General features: G+C 33.7%; 1 protein-coding gene across 2 annotated transcripts in view; it reads left to right on the forward strand.

Moving 5' to 3' along the window:
* Nucleotides 1-20,036, forward strand: part of LOC136034426 (PHAF1 protein CG7083-like) — a 49,533-nt gene that overhangs the window by 16,818 nt on the left and 12,679 nt on the right. For both annotated transcript variants that reach the window (XM_065715600.1, XM_065715601.1), the window contains 5 exons: nucleotides 2,418-2,461; nucleotides 5,223-5,382; nucleotides 11,440-11,609; nucleotides 17,952-18,210; nucleotides 18,975-19,154. In XM_065715600.1, coding sequence (XP_065571672.1) covers nucleotides 2,418-2,461; nucleotides 5,223-5,382; nucleotides 11,440-11,609; nucleotides 17,952-18,210; nucleotides 18,975-19,154 — 813 coding nt within the window. The remainder of the gene's footprint in view (nucleotides 1-2,417; nucleotides 2,462-5,222; nucleotides 5,383-11,439; nucleotides 11,610-17,951; nucleotides 18,211-18,974; nucleotides 19,155-20,036) is intronic.

Here is a 20,036-nt window from a genome sequence, read left to right on the forward strand (position 1 = left end):
ATAACAAAGAACACATTCTAAATGATAGTCCGGGTTGCAGCGGTAGCTAGCAACCTAATAAGATAGGATCACGCCCCGTACTAAAAATATGATAACCCATAACTCTTAAAAATAGGCTCAGATCGAAACACAAACTACATTGTTAGAATCGCCCTGTCCGAAAGCCATATATAGGAAACTTACTTATGAATAATTTACATAATAATTTACTAATTATTAACTAATAATTAACTTGAATAATTTACAAAAAGTATCGATGTTGTTTATTAAAAGGGGGACTATGTAAGTTGCATCAGATATAGCTGAAACCTAGTAAAGAACAAACCACGTCGCATTGTAACTAAAAGTTAAGATAATGCAAGCTGTTTTGGAAAGTTTCTTGTCTTGGATATAGTGCCATACTGAGGGTCGTCTCTTACTATTTCAACTAAGAAACCATTCCTGGTTTTGAATTGAATTGAAAAGCAAGAAAAGTGGCTTCAATCATAGTAATTAACCCAACAAGGGTGATTTTTAGCCCTGGAAAAAAAGTGTTCTGTTCTACAATCTCGTAGAAAATTACCTCAAACGAGATTCGCATTTGTATTTAGAGAGCTGAAAAAAATCTAAAGGAACTTTGGTCACATGCACCTTGTAAGCTTGGCATCAATAGGTTCTAAGACCGCATTTTCTATACGTGACACAAGATAAAGTAACGAAGAGATATCACCTAATATAGTCTTTTAATTATTTTAGTATTTTCCTTCATCCGTATTCTTCGTTGTTTATCAAATATCATGTATAGCCAGTGTGGTCTTTGATAGATGTCGTGAGGAAAATAGTTGTATTTTCCTAAACGGTTCCATCGATAAACTTAGTTTTGTTCTGGTAGGAGCAAATATTCATATATTCGTTAGAACTAGGTCAAGCTTTTTTGTCAACGTTCATTCTCTCAACTCTTATTTTGTTGGAGTGACTTTAGTCCTCTCCCCCCCCCCTTACTTTCAAAATTCATCCTTGCGCCATGGAAGCTTTCAATAGGTTTAGTAGAGAAAAAGTACTCAATAAGCTATTATTCATATGCAGCTATTTTGAATCCATTTTTAGGTAAGAAAAGCTAACTAGAAACAGGGCAAGAAAGCCTCTAAAAAGCTGTAACTGCTGATAAATCATCCTAATAGGAATACTGTTAACTCTTTGACTGGGTATTATTTCTTTCGGGAGGTTTTTAGCTGTATGACAAGGGGATTTGTTACTTTATTTTTGATGTTTTTTTTATTTATTTGTTTTTTTTTGCTGCTGATTGTTCTTGAGAGTTTTTCCCTATATAATAGGAGTCCTATTATATTTCTTATTTTTTTGAATAGCTTGAAAAAAGTAATAATCTTATTGTGTTTTAGTCTCTATGGCAATCTTACTCCAGTCTGACCTAATGCATTATCTGACCCTAATGATCTTTGCAATTAGTCACTTTTTCTGTATTTGAGTCACTAAATTCGCTTTTTCAAGAAGTTAATCCTCTACAGTCCCTGCCTAAAACCACTTAAAGCTGCGTTAGCAAACAGTGCCCTACCAACAGGGGATGAACAAATGAAACCAGGGTCCCCCCCCCTCCAAGAGAGATGTAGGAAGTCTTTTCTCTGTATATAGTTTGGAAAAGTTTTAAGAGATGTCTAAAGTAGATCTAGGTCTCAAAAATCAACTCAGCCTGTTTTACAAAACTCTTTTCTGCTTTTTAAATATGTCAATAAACCATTTGTGGGGCCTGTTACTACTATAGTGAGCCTCCACATCTAAGCTGCACCTTTTTCTAAGACAGGCTATCAGTATAATTAGTGCTTTTGTAGGGATACATTATTTTCAGAATTGGATTTAAATCAAGCTTTTTCATCAAATCATATTTGAAAACAGTGTCCTTGGATATAAATTTCGAACAAAAGGGAAGAGTTGGCCAAACAGATAGGATTTTTTTCCTTGTTTTGAGGGCTTCAAAACCACGTAAACCCCCTTAATATTTTTTGCATAAACAAGAATATCAAAAATACACGTGGACCAGCTAAACAAATTTTATGTGTATTAAGATGTTGGTGTTCACTTATTAAACAAACAAAAAAAAAATAATAGATTAATAGTAAAAATAATAAATAAATAAAAAATTTCGAACAAAAGGGTATAGTTGGCTTAACAGATAAGATTTTTTTTTCTTGTTTTGAGGGCTTAAAAGCCAAGTTAGTCTCCTTAATATTTTTTTCATTAACAAGAATATCAAAAATATACGTGGACCAGCTAACCAAATTTTACGTGCATTAAGATGTTTGTGTTCGTTTATTAGACAAACAAAAAAGTAACCAAAATGACTGCCAATGCTGTCATATAAGTCTCGTTAACCACAATCTCTTTGCTATGAGAAGTTATTTTAGAATACATTTTTCTTTCAGATAATTGAGGTTTATGATGTGAAGAAAGTAAAGCTAAAATACTTGTAAGTATTTTTGATAATATTTTCAGTCATGTGTATATTTTCTCTGATATTTAATTTTATGAAAATCTAAATTTTTTCATCTTTCTTCTTCTTTATTTTTAGATTCAAGTGCAGAAATACATTTTCGTAATAACAGAGGGACGTTTACTTTGTCTATCAAATCTTTAGTTTTTACCTAAGATTAGCGGACCTAGTATACCTTTGTGTAGTTTAATATCTAATTTGATCAATCAGAAACTTACAAACGCCATCTATTATATTTGTGTGAAACGGTGGGAGTTATAGCAATTGCATTAAAAATTTAGATCTTGCTCAGTAAGAAGTGGATCTCCGGCTTCTTGCAATTTTATGTTACATAATGTAAGTTTAGAGGGCTCTGGTTTCACTATGAAAGTTTCAGGCATGAAAATACTTAAGGACTTTTATTTTTCATATTTATTTATCTTTTATTTGTGGTCGATAACAGTATTCCCTCCTCCTAATGTGTCTTGGGATTTTAGAAAAATGTGTAATGGTAGAAGAAAAACCAGGTGTTTTAAGTCTACATCCTTATTAAGTATTCCATTTCATCGTTTTTATCTATATTTGAGAGAGATCGAGCTGCGCTATTTTCTTTATTTTTTCCTTTGCTTCTTCTCGCTTTTTTGTTGGTAAAGTATAATTTACCAATATTGCGAACATCAGAATATTAGTTCAAAAGAATTGGAAATATTCAGCTTTTAATATTTAACCAACGCTTTAAAATATTTGGCTGAAAAAAATGTAGTTTCAAAATGGATTGATCGGTCAATAATTATACATATATTACCTTTAGATCTAGTTTTTCTTTATTTTTCCTTTGCTTTTATTCTCTTTTCTTGTGTTTTTTCTTGTTGATAGCGATACGAACATATGGGTTGTGATTTCTTTTAAAGGTATTCGCTCCCAAAGGGGGTGAAAGGATGCCGTAAGGAAAGATTTAAGGGAAATTCTTGAGAGGTTGCAAAGAGGAATCATTTGAATAGATTAGGATGAAGGAGGAGCGTGTATAGATGTAATGGCCTCTGGTGGCTTGTTGCTGAAGTGAGTTGTTAGTAGTAGTAGTTTAGCCTAAATAAGATCGTTCAGCAGACTGATCTGTTTGTTCGTTAATACAAGTAAAGTTCGTATTAAATGTTTATTATATTTATTTTTTCATCATTATGATTTGAAATTCAATATCTGCTCCCTCTAATCTATCTTAGAATGTTGTACAATAATTTTTTTGCCATTTACAAGTATTTTGAATATCCAAGTATCTTAGCTATGAATTTGAATAAAAGGTATCATCCATAATCTAAAAATAAAATAGCATAAAAATCATAATCATAAAATAAAAAAATAAAGTCCCTTGGGTCGAAAGAATTTCTTGGACCATTTGCTATTCCCGATAAACTGCTATTTTCCAAAGATTAAATTTTATGCATTAAATTGATGCTTCTTAAAATCACTCCAGAATTGAGACTACTTGCTATTATTTTGGAATTGAAACTAAAATATACTAAAACGGGTAATTTTTTTTTTTAGTAAGATCGTGAAAGTAATTTTACTGTCTTATTAAAAAAATTCCCCGTTTTAAATATATTTTCGTTTCAACTGGAAAAAGAAAGGCGGTGTTGCCTAATAAGTTAATTATTATGCTATAATTTTAAAATTTTATTTCCATTGCATGATTTTTTCTCATGCTCTCCAGTACCTTTGAATGTCTGCTCTTTTTATTGGAACTTCTCTAAGGGGATCACCACCTTACCTCTAAAAATATCAAGATTTCTTCAGACTGCTATGAATTTTGACACCATTTTTACTGGGAATATGACAAAGGTCATTTATCTTTCTTTCCTATGTTAGGATGTTGTATTTGTAAAAATCATCTCTGGTGTATTGGCTAATCACTCGTATAAAAGTAAGTAAACGATCTAAAGTAAACGTAACGTAAGTAAGTAAAACGTAACGTAAAGTAAGTAAACGATCTAGTGGTATATTAATACGCACTGAATACCGTCGTGGATCATGTTGTATGAGAATACTATTATCTCCATATAATGCACCTTTTATCTACAGTTGTGACAAATATGACCCCATCCTCCACTAAGGAAGTCCCTGTATGCATTTCTGGCTGTGGCTACAGCAGTAGCTATGACTGTGGCCATATCTAGGATTTTTGTTTGGGCAAGAAGGGGAGTGGTGGTTTGGCTAGGAAAAAAAAAATTACAAAACGCAGATGTGTTTACATGTTTACGTGTTTTGTAATTTATATACTTGTCAATTTTTTTCCTTCGGGGGGGGGGGTGTTTCTTGATTTTCAGTTTAAGAGAGACTAAAGAAAAACTTCAGATTGAGCTGCTGCCACAAAACTGCCACCCGTTGCCATCCACTTCAGCGTTGCAATCCCTGTCTATGTGTCTTGCTTCCCTATTCTGATTAAACTATTGTCTAGATATCCATGGATTTTCTCTTTTTTCTTTTGAAGGGCGTTGGTCCTCTCTCAAGTGACGTATGTAAAGTTTTTGGTTCCAATTTACAAATGAGGTCATTTTTATCATTCAGTGCTTATGGTCTTTATTATACTGTATAAAAGTGGTAGCTGTTTGAGACTGTAAGCATTGCAGAATTCTTTGTTTTTGTCATCTTGTTCTTTTTGCATTTTTACAGCCTTTTTTTTTCACTTTTGTCTGTTGCATCATTTTTTTTTATTATTGGTAAAAAAAAATTTATTATCGGTAAATTTTTTTTTCTTTTTTAGGGGAAACACCTTTAATGCTCCAGAAGTGCCACCAACAGTGCATGTAATAGATCAAGTATTTGGTGCCACTCACCCCGGTGTCTATGACGTGCAGAAACAACTGTTCACTCTCAATTTTCGCGGACTTTCGCTGTCGTTCCCAGTAGACCTAAAATGTCAAGTAATTACTACTTTTACTTATGCTCTTCTATCACTAATAGACCCATCTCCTCCTCTTCTCCCAAAAATATAATCCACCGAATGTCAATTTTTTCTTATGTCGGTGCCATTTACTTTTGATCCGTCTTTTTACTGGCACAAAACAGAACAAATCAGGTTTTAATTTCCGAAGCCTGAACTAGTCAGATGGAAATTTAACTTTCGTTCTTTTTACTGGTGCACAAAAGAACCAAATAACCCATTAGGTTTTGATTTCAAACACGTGAACCAATCAGGTGTAGTTTAACCTGTTGTTCTTTTTACTGGCGCCGAAAAGAACCAAATAACCAATCAGGTTTTAATTTCAAACACGTGAACCAATTTGATGTAGTTTAACCTGTTGTTCTTTTTACTGGCGCCGAAAAGAACCAAATAACCAATCAGGTTTTAATTTCAACCATATGAACCAATCAGATGTAGTTTATAGTTAAACTTGTCGTTCTTTTTACTGGCACACAGAAGACCCAATCAGGTTTATAAAGGCGTGTTTATGAGTCTCTCCTGAAGTTTTCTTTTCTGACAAATATTTAAAGAATAATGTGATTGGCTTAAGCGAATGCGTCGCAGATGTAATCCAAAGGAATGAAAGCATACTTTTACCACATAATTTTGGCCATAACTTTTGCGTTAACATGTTTGCAATTTTACCAGCTTTTAACCACACAACTATTGGCAAGTAAATCTTTCCATTTTTAAACTGACATTTTCCCAGTTTCACTGGAGGGTGTCCCACTTTCACTGATTTGAAGTTTTAAGATTTGAGCGAATACAATACAGCAGAGGAACGAATTGCGATAGAAGATAAGCACGGCGTCTCCAAAATGGCATTATGATATTCTGAAATACAATAGCACTCTAAACACTCAACGCTACGTTTTAGATGCTAGAATTCTAACGTTTAATGTTTTAAACGTTAAAAAACCTTTAACGTTCTAAACATTGGCATTTACATTCCAGAACGCTTTACTACAATTTAGCTTGATAGCGCGCCTTTTTGTAATTTGAGCTTTTGCCTTCGACTGAAGTGTAGAAAATTTCTCTCTCGTGCATGGGACGTTAAGTTAAGATATATTTTCAGCTGCTTTGGTTTTACCTGTCACCTAGTTTGACCGAACTTTCAAGTTAATTTTCCTATCTATAGATAGATAGGTTTTTTTATTTTATTTAGTAAGAAGGGGTTAAACAAAAAGAAATAAAAAACTACGGAACAATATGTGCAAACACAAACTTATGTCCCAGTTATGCCCGCATAAAATATGTCCCAGGCTTCCCCTCCATACACGACTAGCCCAGGTTTTTTCTACTAATTTAATTTGCAAGTAGGGCCAAGTGCCAAGAGTAGTTTGCAACTAGGACCAAATTTTCGATTTTACAAACCTTAACGAAATATCCTTCGCCGAGATTTGAAGCCACGTTTTCAAAACATCTTGAACCAAATTTATCTTTAAAAAAAATTAGCTTAAAGAAAAAATTAGCTTAAAAAAAATATTGTGAAATATCATTTTAAAGTTTCAAAACCATGGCAAATAATTTATTATATTGAATAGATTTAGAACTGTTTCATAACCCCTTTCCTTGATTCTTTATTATATTTATTTACACATATTAAGACGAATTACTTTCTAAAAAATCGTATATTTATTGAAAACGACTTAATCTATTTTTCTGAATTACCTGCATGGAAACCAACAGTCTGTGTAGCATAAGTACCTATCTTCTGAGTCTACCGTTGGACGAGAGTGCTGTCTGTGGTTGGAAGCAAATTGTCTCATGCTTCCCTTGTTTCCCCTCCAAATTTCTTGAATTTTTGGAGACACGCCGCTGATTTCCGTCACAAACAATATGGAACACCAGGATTGGAACTTCTGTCTCGAAGTAAATTCTAATTAGATGCTTTAATTTTACTATCATGATTTTGAAGTTGTCTGTCCATCAGACTTCTCTGATTAATCAGCCTTAACTCGGTACGAAGCTATTGATCTTCGATTTTGGCTTGATCTACTTCTTGGTAGATCTTTGTTATTAAGTTTTCATATATACTTCGTAGTTTTTCTTTAACATGGTTTTTTTTTTTTTTTTTTTTTTTTTTTTTTTTTTTTTTTTTTTTTTTTTTACAAGGAATATAAGTTGGGTAAATTTCTGGCGGCAATACTCGCTTGTGAAAGTCATTTTGAAAATCGAACCTGTCTTTTTTCAAAGACAATAGCAGAACTCACTTCGAAATATTAAAGCATTATTCTAAAAGTAGATAAAGAAAGGAGCGAGAACCTGACATATTCTTGCCATTAATAATAATATAAGTAAAAAAAAGAAATTGAAGAATGAAAAGCTGTGGAATCAGGCAAATATGCAGGAGAAAGTAAGAACAACGATTTCAATATTTACTCATATTACTGACTATTCTGAATCCATCGAGTATAAAACAAAATTATTTATTGAGTCTTGCTTCTTCTTTTGAAAAACAGCACTTGGAATAGACTCATAATAGACTCCTCTGGGATTCTAGGAGGTTTCTTCTAACTACATAATTATCACATCAAAAATCAGTACAATCACATAAACAAAAGGCTCTTTATTTTTTTGTTCACCTTCAAGATCGACACGATCATTACTGTTAATTGTTCAGCTTGCTGTTAATTATTATTTCCATTGTGGACAAATGAAGTTTGCATACGTTTGCAATGAAGTTTAAAAAGACTAGACTTCGTCTCGTACGAGTCAGCTCCCATTCAGGTTGTAAAAAAATGCAAAGAATAGGTAATGCTCAGCTAATTTGACTTGTCACACTTATATGGAAAAATTAAAGATTTTCATGCATAAAGAAGTTTACATTACAAAAAATGCAAAGAATAGGTAATGCTCAGCTAATTAGTCTTGTCATACTTTTATGGAAAAATTAAAGATTTTCATGCATAAAGAAGTTTACATTACAAAAAATGCAAAGAATAGGTAATGCTCAGCTAATTTGACTTGTCACACTTATATGGAAAAATTAAAGATTTTCATGCATAAAGAAGTTTACATTACAAAAAATGCAAAGAATAGGTAATGCTCAGCTAATTTGACTTGTCATACTTTTTATGGAAAAATTAAAGATTTTCATGCATAGAGAAGTTTACATTAAATTGCTTAACGTGCAAAAAATTGGTAATTGCAAAAATATGTGTATATGTTTAGCAAGGAATTACAACAATTACAACAGAGGGCAACCAGTCCCCTTCCCACGCCCAATTCAGCTACCCCTAAAGCAAAGACATCCGATCAAAATTTTGGAATAGCCATCTTGTTTAAATGCTCTAAAGGTTGAATAACTACGCCTCCGGGGATGACATAAGGGTATGTTTTGCTTTAACTTTGTTCTCCTTTCCGGTTACATAATTGTTAGAATAATTAAGAGGTTAAACAAAGCTGTTTTTACATGAAATAAAGCCTAATCTAGCAGATGCTATCAGTCTTTCTCTTTCCAAAAAGTCAAATTTCAAACGTTCAAATTTCAAAATTCCTCTTTTTCATGATTTCCTCTATTTCAAATTTCAAAATTCCTCTATTTCAAATTTCAAACGTTAAATTATGTATAAACAGAATTCGGGCCATAAGAAAGGCAGTAGGCCGCAAAAATTTGAAAAATAATAGGTTGGAGAACAAAATAAAACTACTTAGACAGGCATCAGGACCCTATTCTCTGTGTCTTTTTACCGCCTGTGGTCGATTTGGGGCCCTTGAAAAATAATCGCTTGGAGAACAAAATAAATAAAAAAAGCTACTTAGACAGGCATCAGAACCCTGTTCTCTGTGCGTCTTTTTACCGCCTGTGGTCGATTTGGGGCCCTTAAATTCAAACTGTGAAATGGTGAGATGGCATTGCGGGTCAAGGGCAGTTCTAAGAAAGAGGACTGGTGATTGCCAAGTGAAGCGCGATGGTCTGTCGATAAGATTTTTTTTATTTTGATTTGTTTCTTTGAGGAAGCAACTTTTCCAAAAAAGAAATGTGTTTTATTATCTTGTCAAAAGATATGTGTGTTCTGTCATCTTCTGAATGAAAATGCAGTTTTTATCAAAATTTGCATTTTATTTTAATATTATTTTTTGTTACTTACTAAAGGCACTAGATTCATCCATCTTATTTCAAATGAGCCCCTCAGGCCGTGATTAAGTCAACTGATAGAACACGAAAATCCCATGTTAAAATTGAAAATTTATATTTAAAAAGTACTCAAGTATTCATTGGCGGAAGATATCGCTTTTAATATCAGGCCGTAGCTTCTTGAAGATGCTACAAAATGTTTGATAGGATTTTGCTTTATTTCCTCTAAATTGCTTAGAAATCTTAAAAAATGTCTAGCCCTTTTTCACAAGTGTACTTTATGAAGGATATTGCTTTTAGAACAAAATCGGTACTATCATGAGCAGAAGACAATAACCTGTAAGATGATTGCAACCATTTCGATGTGTTTTCCTGTTTTTGAACAGTCCCATAGAATATTTTCAGCGACCTGAAATTTTTATCAGTTTTTTGCCTGAAAGAATCGTTTCAGATCGCCCTAGAGACCAGATTGACAAGCTGGCATAATTAACCGGCTATTTCCGCCATTGAATAAGTGCTATTTGAAGAGTTTTTGACAATCGACGGTCTCTAGAGAATTGAAAGACAGAAGGCTACCCTAACTTCAATTTTGAATCTTGATATTTTCAAATTCACTTAATCACGGCCTTAAATATTTCCTTATGATGTTTCAGTGTTCCACAAGCTGCGACAGAAAAAAAGACGACAGATAAGCTTGCTGCTTATCTGGACAGAAGAACATTGCCAAGAAAAATACAATATTAACAGTAGAGATCTAGATACAACATCTAATAACACTAGATACAACAGCAAGGTTCAGATGTCAGTAATTTTGTTTCAAGAAACAGGAGTTGGGAGTCAAATACTATCGAGTTGATTTCTGGGATAACAGATCGGTTTAATGCTATGAAATACTTTCCCACAAGCTGTGTATCTTTCCTCGCAGCTGTGTATCCCATAAGCTGCGACAGAAAAAAAAAGAAGACACATCACTGCTTCCCATACTAAAAAGTCATTTTCCTTGTCGCTCAAGATGAGGGACTATAATTCTCTTATATAAGCGAAGTATGTGTATAGCCTATATACTTCAGGGTCAGAGATGTTAGATTCTAGATTAATGCTGCTAGTCGTCGCATAAAAGCCTTTCCTTTATCTATTTCTAAGAACGAGGATTGATGGCTGCCAAGTGAAGCACGGTGGCAGGGTCATAAGGTTTTTTTATTTATTTAGTTCTTTTTTTGCAAGTAACAGTCAACAGAAAATCCTGCGTGCGCATAGTGGTAATGAAAGTTGCCCGTTGATGCATCCCAAAATATTGTCTATTGCATCAATTATTTTCTTTTTAAACGTGGAACTATAGGAAGGAAAGAATTGGCCCGCTTAGAATATTCAGGTGACTGGATTTTAAAGCCATTTTATGAGTCTAGACAGAAATTTTGACCATTTTTCTCTGTACAATAGAATATGTTTCTGTAATGAAATTTGATTTATAAATGAAGTCAGAGGGGGCTTAAACCCTTGAAAGTTGGTTTCGGATGACGCCTTTGTACTCTATTTAATTTGTATATTTTTTTCAGCCAAGATACGTCCATAGTTTGGGTCCATTACAATTTGACCATGCAGTTCCCGAATATTGTCAATAGGAGTATTTCTTTTTCTTGCTAACCCAGTCCTGAGTGGAGGAATTAATTAGTTTCTTTCGTAATATACACCTGATTGCTTTGTAAAGCTTTTGGTCCTTCATATTATCTACGACGTAACAACAAGTTACGTTCTAGTCTCTAAGACTAGCTTAAAATTTTGACCATTTTTCGCTCTGTCTTAGGATGTGTTTTTGCAATGAAAGTTGAATTAGAAATGCAGGGAGAGAGGGGTGCTAGACCCCTGGAAACTCAGTTTAGGCTATGACTTCTTTGTTGTATTTAATTTGTATAAATTGTATTTAATTTTTTTTAGCCACGGTATGTTCATGGTTTGGGTTCCCTACAATTCCCACCTGGAACCCTTCCGACATTGTCTCAGATGTTTGTTTATTCGGGTACTAACCTGACAGAAGTGAAAGCACCTTCACTTCCTGTCTCACTCTATGCTGGAATGGTCTTTTTGGATAATCTTATAGTAATTCGGTAAGTTTTCTATATCTTTTTCATACCGTTCGTCTGTCTCCTAGACGCGCAGACGTAGATTGTGATTTTTGAGGAAGTGACAAGGAACCTAAGAAGGTGTTCCAGGTTCGAGAAAAAGTAATATAAAAAGTAAAAAAATACATATTTATTCAAGAGTGAATTAACAGCTGGGAAGATCAAAAATTAATTTCGTGTTAAATTTTTGTGAATGCGGTTAACTAACATCTGTAGGGTAGAAACTTCTGCTCATTACATCAAATCGAGAAAAAAGGAAGCAACTGACCAATCTAATGAGAACTTAGGCATCAACTATCCTGTTTTTATATTTTACTCGCTAAAATTGCTCATGTTTAATAATCGTTTAGTAAATAGGGTAGTAAACTGCAATTTCAACCGGGAACGTCGTCAAACATAAACGTATATTTTAGAGTTGACCCAAGCGTAGTCCTCAGCAAAAAAAAAGAACACCCTAGAAATGATTCAGAAATAAAAACTCAATAAAAAAAAAATCAAAGGAAATTAAAAGAGCCTTAACGTTATTACTTCTCAGAATTCCGGCTGAGACTGATTAAAAAGATTATTCATTCTAGCAAATACTGGCGTTTTGACGGCCACCAAAAAGGCATCACCTGGTACTAGCCACATTTGCCAGCCATGTGGTAGTAATCCTAGATATATCCTAAAATTCATCCTTTATTAATTTAATCTTTGTGTTAGACTTCATAGTATCAGTTTTTATTAAAATTTTTTTTACCAATAGGCTCACTGGATAATGAAGTAATGAGTTAACTTTTTAACTCTTTGAGATCTGTTTGTGTAATTGACTAGTGAACCTGTTTTATGGACTCATTTGCTAATAAATGACTTCATTTTTTCGGTGGCAGTTGGGTATGTTTAATTCAACTTTTCACTTTCGGAGATCTGTTTGTGTAATCGACTGGTCAACCCATTTTTACTGGCTCATTTGCTCATTGGCTTATAAATGACTTCCTTTTTTCGGTGGCAGTTGGGTATGTTTAATTCAACTTTTCACTTTTGGAGATCTGTTTGTGTAATCCACTGGGGAACCCGTTTTTACGGGCTCATTTGCTCATTAGCTAATAACTGACTTCATTTTTCGGTGGCAGTTGTGTGTGTCACTTTTGGAGATCTGTTTGTGTAATTTACTGGTCAACCCATTTTTACTGGCTCATTTGCTTATAAATGACTTACTTTTTTCGGTGGCAGTTGGGTATGTTTAAGTCAATTTTTCACTTTCGGAGATCTGTCTGTGTAATCGACTGGTCAACCCATTTTTACTGGCTCATTTGCTCATTGGCTTATAAATGACTTACTTTTTTCGGTGGCAGTTGGGTATGTTTAAGTCAATTTTTCACTTTCGGAGATCTGTTTGTGTAATCGACTGGTCAACCCATTTTTACTGGCTCATTTGCTCATTGGCTTATAAATGACTTACTTTTTTCGGTGGCAGTTGGGTATGTTTAAGTCAATTTTTCACTTTCGGAGATCTGTTTGTGTAATCGACTCGTGAACCCGTTTTCATCGTGATTCTTAGTTAAAGTTGATTCTTTGAAAGACTTACAATAATACCTCAGTAAATCGTGTCCCCTGCTCTGATTGGAGTTGGCTGTTGCTAAGAGGATTAAAAAAGTTCCTTACTGTTTTAACGTGATACGGTATCTTAAAGCATCACCCTATTTCGGTCATTATAATTTTTCTTGTGTGAGGCCTATAGTCTTGTGTGACATATAGTCTTTGTTCAGCAGATATTTTAAATTTCAAAAACATGGACGTATAAAAGAATAACTTAGTAGTCAAGGATCGTCGGTAGTTTTATATAAAGAAGGTCTAACTGACCGTAACTTTTAGAGCTTTGATAAGAGACCTGAATGACAGACAACTAGAAGCCAACACCTACTTTCCCAAAAATTTTCGAAAAACCATTTAACTTCAAACGTTTTATGCTGGAGGTAGAGATATTCATTTTTAATGAAACTTCGATAATCAGAAAGTGTCAATTTGTTTTTCGGTTAAATGGAACAGAACTTTCTTTTTAAAGTCCAGCCATTTGAGCAATTTGACTGCTTGAGATGTATCTGTGGTATCATCCGCTTCGCTTCACATGCTCGTCGACAAAAGGGGCGAAAATTTTTAGTACGATTTCACAATTTAACAACAAAGTCTCGACAGCTCTTGGCGGTGGTTAATCCCCTGTGTAAAGTCGCTAATGGACCCTATGTCTTTGTGGCAGATCAGCCAACACTGGAGCTTGCAAAACGATTTTTAAAGTACCGTATCACCTTAAAAAGTTTCTTTGTTTTAAAGATCCTTTGCTTTTCATCTTACCGTTGATTGTGTACCTTGTTGTGTTGAATTCCCGAAAGGGAGTATAACGCTCCATTTTAAAAATTTTGTCAGTTTCGGGTTCAAGGGGCGAAATTACAAGCTTGGCTAACATCAAGAAAGCACAGTAATGATGTTTTTTTATTACTTTAAGAATGCGTTTCAAATTTAATTTGTGTAAATCAATATATATTGTTTATTATCGAAATATTCGGAATAATTAGTATCTCAATTTTTGGCTTTCCGCGAATGGGGTTGGAGGTTGTCATAAGAGAAGACTTAAAGGAAATAGTAACCTCCTGGGAGAATATAAAGAGTGAGGTTTTGAATAGATTGATTGAAGGAGGAGCGTGCGTAGCTGTGATTATATCAGGCGGCTTGGTGCTGGAGTAAGTTGTTAATTCTAGTAGTAGTAGGTTTTGGCTATAAGGGTATATTGGCTATTTTGATATTAAGGTGTATTAAGATTTGGCTAAGGTTTAGATATTAAGATAAGGTGATATGAAGATTTGGCTATTTTGGCTATAATGTGATATTTAAAAATTATTAAGATCCTACAGCGCAATTGATGGCGTATAGCATATCAAATCGACGTCCCAGTTGCTGCGTCTTTTTCACAGTGACAATAGCGAGCGTATCGCCCATCCTTGTGGGAGCAGGGATCTATCCCTGAGCCCTGTAATGCCAAGCAGAGTCAAAATCCACTCTGCTACCGCAGGGTTAAGAGGATTTATGCTGTTAATATATTATCTTGGTTTCCTTCTTGGAGGGAAATCGTACATTTAGAAAAAATCAAAAGGGACAAAATAATAAAGGGCTATAAGCCTGACTAAAAACAAACGATTCACCAAATCAAAAAATAGTTTAGAAACAGTTCGATGGAATTTTAGCCGACTTTTCTAAATAAGTATGGAAACCGTTGTTTTTTAAGATTTTCTTTTTGTTGTTCAAAACTATGATTTTTTTTTAGGGTAATGCCATATTTTTCTCTGTGTTGCCACACTGAAAATGTGGAAATAAATGAATAAAACTAATTATTTTCGATTTGGCAACGCATTTCCTGCGTAAAAACTCAAATATTAACAATCTGTTGATTCCGTTTTTCTCAGTGTTGCCACACTGAAAATGTGGAAATAAATGAATAAAACTAATTATTTTCGATTTGGCAACGCATTTCCTGCGTAAAAACTCAAATATTAACAATCTGTTGATTCCGTTTTTCTCAGTGTTGCCACACTGAAAATGTGGAAATAAATGAATAAAACTAATTATTTTCGATTTGGCAACGTATTTCCTGCGTAAAAACTCAAATATTAACAATCTGTTGATTCCGTTTTTCTCAGTGTTGCCACACTGAAAATGTGGAAATAAATGAATAAAACTAATTATTTTCGATTTGGCAACGCATTTCCTGCGTAAAAACTCAAATATTAACAATCTGTTGATTCCCAAAGGCAGTTTTTTTTAACTATTTGATGCTTTTTTTTTCTTTTTGGCGCCCACTACTATCCAAAACTGCATAATTACATATATATCTTCTTTATTTATTATTAAATTCCTGATCTTTTCTTATTTAATATTTATATGATAGTATAGGTCCCCCTTAACCAGTTCAAACCATCAGATTCACTGTACTTGATACTTAAAAGCCTAGAAAGTCTAGAAGTGCTTGGAATATGATTAGAAGATAGATTATATAGCTTCTATATTTGATTATATTTTATTTTATTAGATTATGTCATTATTATTATTCTTTAATATTTTATTAGATTATTGAAGATGGATTGGAGCAGAAGCCTCTGGAGCTTATAGCGTATTCCTTTTTTTTCTCAAAAGAAATTTCAAATAAAGTGAAGGGTAAATCGACTAAGCAGTTAAAAGAGTAGACCGTGTGAAAACTCAGTCATGTGTACTCAGTCAAAAATTAGAAATGATATTGCCTTTATTAAAGGTCAAAACCTATTGGCAGGCAGCCAACGCACTCCTTCACTTTACTTGAAATTTCTTTTGAGAAAAAAAGGAATCAGCTAGAGGCTCTAGAGGCTTCTATTCTAATCTATCTTCAATAATCCAATAAAATTTTATTTTATTGCACTATTTCATTATTATTATTCTTTAATATTTATTAGATCATTGAAGATAGATTAGAATAGAAGCCTCTAAAGCTTAAAGCTGATTGTGGGAATTGTATGAAAAATGTGGGAAGCTCAAAACTATTGATCCAGGGCCAATTTATACCGTAGTTAAATGTGAAAAAACAAGCTTTTTCAGCTGAAAGTAAGGAGCAAGATTTAAACTTAAAACGAACAGAAATTAATACATATATGAGTGGGGTCGCCCCCTCGTCAATACCTCGCACTATGTTGCCTTTTATACGTAATAATTTCTGTTCGTTCCAAATTTTAATGTTGCTTCTTACTTTCAATTGAAAAAAGTTGGTTTTTTATTTAATTTCTTATCGTTTTTTTTAATAATGCTGGAAAATCCGGCTCCCCCTCCATGGGAAATTTCCTTCCCTCATGAAAAATTACTCATGGAAAAATACTCCAACGTACTCCCCCTCTACCAGAAAGAACACCTGAAGTCGTGTCTATGCTTCCCAATAACCAATGCTATGTGTAAGCAATGGGCAAAGTTCATAACTTGCAGCCCTTCCCCTGAGGACTTTGGGGGTTAAGTCATTCTCAAAGACATAGTTATTAGGTTTTTTGACTGTTGCTGAAAAAAATGGCCATTTCAAAATTTGGGTGACTGGAGAAAAATTGAGTGTGGGAGAACTAGCTGCCCTCCAATATTTTTGGTCACATTTTCGATCACATAAACCATCTCCCGATCTTCTACGATCACTGGCTCAACATGATCACTCATGGGAAAAAAATCTGTGGTCTTCTTTTGACAAAAAAAAATAAAAAATAAAAATTCCACATGTAGGAGCTTTAAACCTTTACAGTAGGTTTTTATGGTATACTGTATCTGATGGTATGATTTTTACTAAGATCACTTGATTTTTGCGAGGGCTCCCCCTTTTTTGAAAATTGGGAAAATTTTCTCAGGCTCATAACTTTTTATGGGTACCATTAAATTTGATTGTTATCAAAACTATATTTTTTAGTTGCGGTTACTATTGAACTGCATCGTTCCATCCTTACAGTTCGTCACCACGAGCTGTTGATTGAGTGCTGACGGATCAGATCTCTTTGAACTTTTTCTATGAACTACTATTGTGTATATATCTTTAGTATATTTGTTAGTGTATATCTCCTTTCTTTGAATTTTGGACTTATCAACCATGCTTTTGCCTATCTTTGCCTATCTTTTATAATCTGTTGGTTTATGGCTATTATTTGTTTGTGTTGGACAATTGTATAACAGTATCCCCAACCTCATATGAAAGTGAAATGAACAATCGAAATGAAAACATACAAAAATGAGTAAAATTGTTTAATAAAAAAGCCAAAATAAAATTAAAAACTGATTTACACAAAAATAGTAAATTTTTGTTTAATGTAAATGCAAGTTTCCTTTCGCTTTTCGTTCTGTGTTTTGTACAGCGTTTGTGCGTTTGTCTTTGTTTTGTTTGGTTTTCATGTCATTACAAATTATCTTTTTCTGGATGTGAAGCCGAAATATTAGGATTTTTATTATAATTTTTGTATTGAGAAGTTTTTCATTTTGGTTTTAATATGTGTTCAAAAAAATTTGCCCGCTTTTTTATATATATTTTCGTTTCAATTTCAATGAAACAATAATGTGGTCAAAAAGGTTATTTATTAAAATCAAATATAATAATATAAAATGAAAATTTGACTGTATATTTGCTGTAGTTTGAATATAGGTAGCAAATTATTCTTTCATTGACAAAAAAGAGCAAAATTTTGCCTATTTTACTGTTAGATTTTCGTTTGTCGAGCCTTCACAATAACTACAATAAAGGGTTAAAGAAAAATCAATCTATGGAAATGAGTTAGAAATGATATTATTATTCTTCTCTTATTTCAGAGAAGGCAACCGTACACTAGGGGTTCAATTGAGTTTGATGTGTGAAGGAATTCAACGGCTGTTTCAGTTGAAGAAAGTGGATCGAACGGCTAAAATAATGTTTGGCACCTCCCCCCAGGATGTTGTAACTGAGATTGGGGCACCATCTAGAATTTTTTACAAGTCGGACGACAAGATGAGAATCCATCGACCAAATGCGCACAGAAGGACTTTAACTACTCAATCAGACTATTTTTTCAATTACTTTACCCTCGGAATTGTAAGTCAATATTTTTAATTTTTTTTTTTTTTTGTAGAAGAAAATTTATCACTTTGACCTAGGCCTTCCCACGCCTAGTTCCGCTTAAGATAGCAACTGTAGGCCTTCATTTCAGGCGATCTTTGGCATGGGATCAGAGCTTATTCAGGGTAGTTTTGAGTCTTTCTTTCTCTTTCACATGTGAATGACCTAGTGTGTTGCACTCTCTTCCCCTCCTTCGATAAAAGGATGGGGTCCAGCACCATGTTTTGTTTTGGAGGGGTCCTCCGTTAATGCGGAGCATGTGTTCCAGTATCTCCTTATCTTTATACTGACGTCTTCGGTCACTAGTGGCTAAATTAAAAAAAAATATATTCCCAGAAAAAAATGGGGTGAATTTTTACCCCTCTGAAAAATCGCAGTTATTGCCATCTCTCCAAAAAAATTCGCAATAGTCAGTCGTTCATCACCTCTAAATGGAAATTTAAATGTTCTTAAGAATAATTTTGAAAAGAAAAGAGATATGGACACCATATAGGGCTTTTACTCCCCTCCTTTCCCTGGAAGAAAAAAAGATAGATCAACCGTAATACTTTGAAAAATTCAGAAAAATTAAAAGATTTTGTTAGCAAAAAGCCCCTGATCGAACTTTGTGTCCATCGCCTTGTAACTAAAGTTGGTGATTAGACAACGTACTTCAAACTGGTTCCCAAATCCTCGTTGCCATGCGCTATCTCCCTGGAAATTGTCAAGTTAGAAATTCCTATAATGTCCCTATGTTTCAGGACTTATTATTTGACTCAAAAACCCATCGACTGAAGAAGATCCTACTTCACACTAATTTCCCAGGGCATTATGATTTTAACATGTATCACCGATGCAATTTTACCCTTAGTTTACCATTTGGCGAGGAGCTTTCTACTGGTCTTCTAAGCTCTGGTCAGCAATTGGCTGGTAATTTGACGGTAAGTCTTAAATTACGCTCTGAAAATTTCGCTTTGGCAGTCGCAATTTTATGTCACCCACGAATTGCATTATTAATGTTTTTTTTAAGTTCCGTCACAATTTAGAGCATATTACTAACAATTGGCTTGAAGAGCATTAGTAGCTTATAGAATGGAAACTGGCTCCAGTGTCGACAAAAGAAAATACTATCAAGGTCATCTAGTGTTTGGCGACACTTTTTTTTCAGTGCAAGTGTATTTGGTAAGATTAGGGCATAATAATTATCTGATCTCAATTCTTGACAGAAAAACAACTACAAAGCTCGAGAAAATTTCAAGTGTCGCCACACGCTAGATAGGGTTGTAGCTCTTTTTTGTCGATACTTGCGCCAATTCCCGCTCTTATAAGTTACCCATACTCTTTGAATTGGCTGATAATGTGAGGGTAAATCTAAAATTCAAATTTCGCTTTGACAGCTCAAATTTTCAGTCATCCAATGAAAAAAAAAAAATTATCTGGGTAGATAAAAATTCTTTTTCGAATGATTTTGAAAATTTATTTATCTGAGTTTTTCCGATTCTAAAAGCGATGTGCCACACTCAAATTTTGTTTTGTACAGAAATTTGTTTTGTTTAAGGTTATCATTTAAAATTAAGTTCTCGAATTTCTCTGCCCATAGTTTATGTATTGAAGGGGTTCGAATCTAAATCAGAGAAGAAAAGATTTCTATTTATGTTTAGTTTTCTATTTGTGTTTAGTTAGGACGATTTTGTAAATTCTGTCCTTCTGAGTTTACCTTTAAAAAAAAAGAAATTTTTTGAAGAAAGTCATCTGAAGCGACTTTTTACTCTAAATTCAAAAAAAAAAAAATTTCCAGCACAGTTTGAGTGTTATTTTTAGGA

This window comes from Artemia franciscana, chromosome 13 (genome assembly GCF_032884065.1).
Source record: "Artemia franciscana chromosome 13, ASM3288406v1, whole genome shotgun sequence".
NCBI classification, from domain to species: domain Eukaryota; kingdom Metazoa; phylum Arthropoda; class Branchiopoda; order Anostraca; family Artemiidae; genus Artemia; species Artemia franciscana.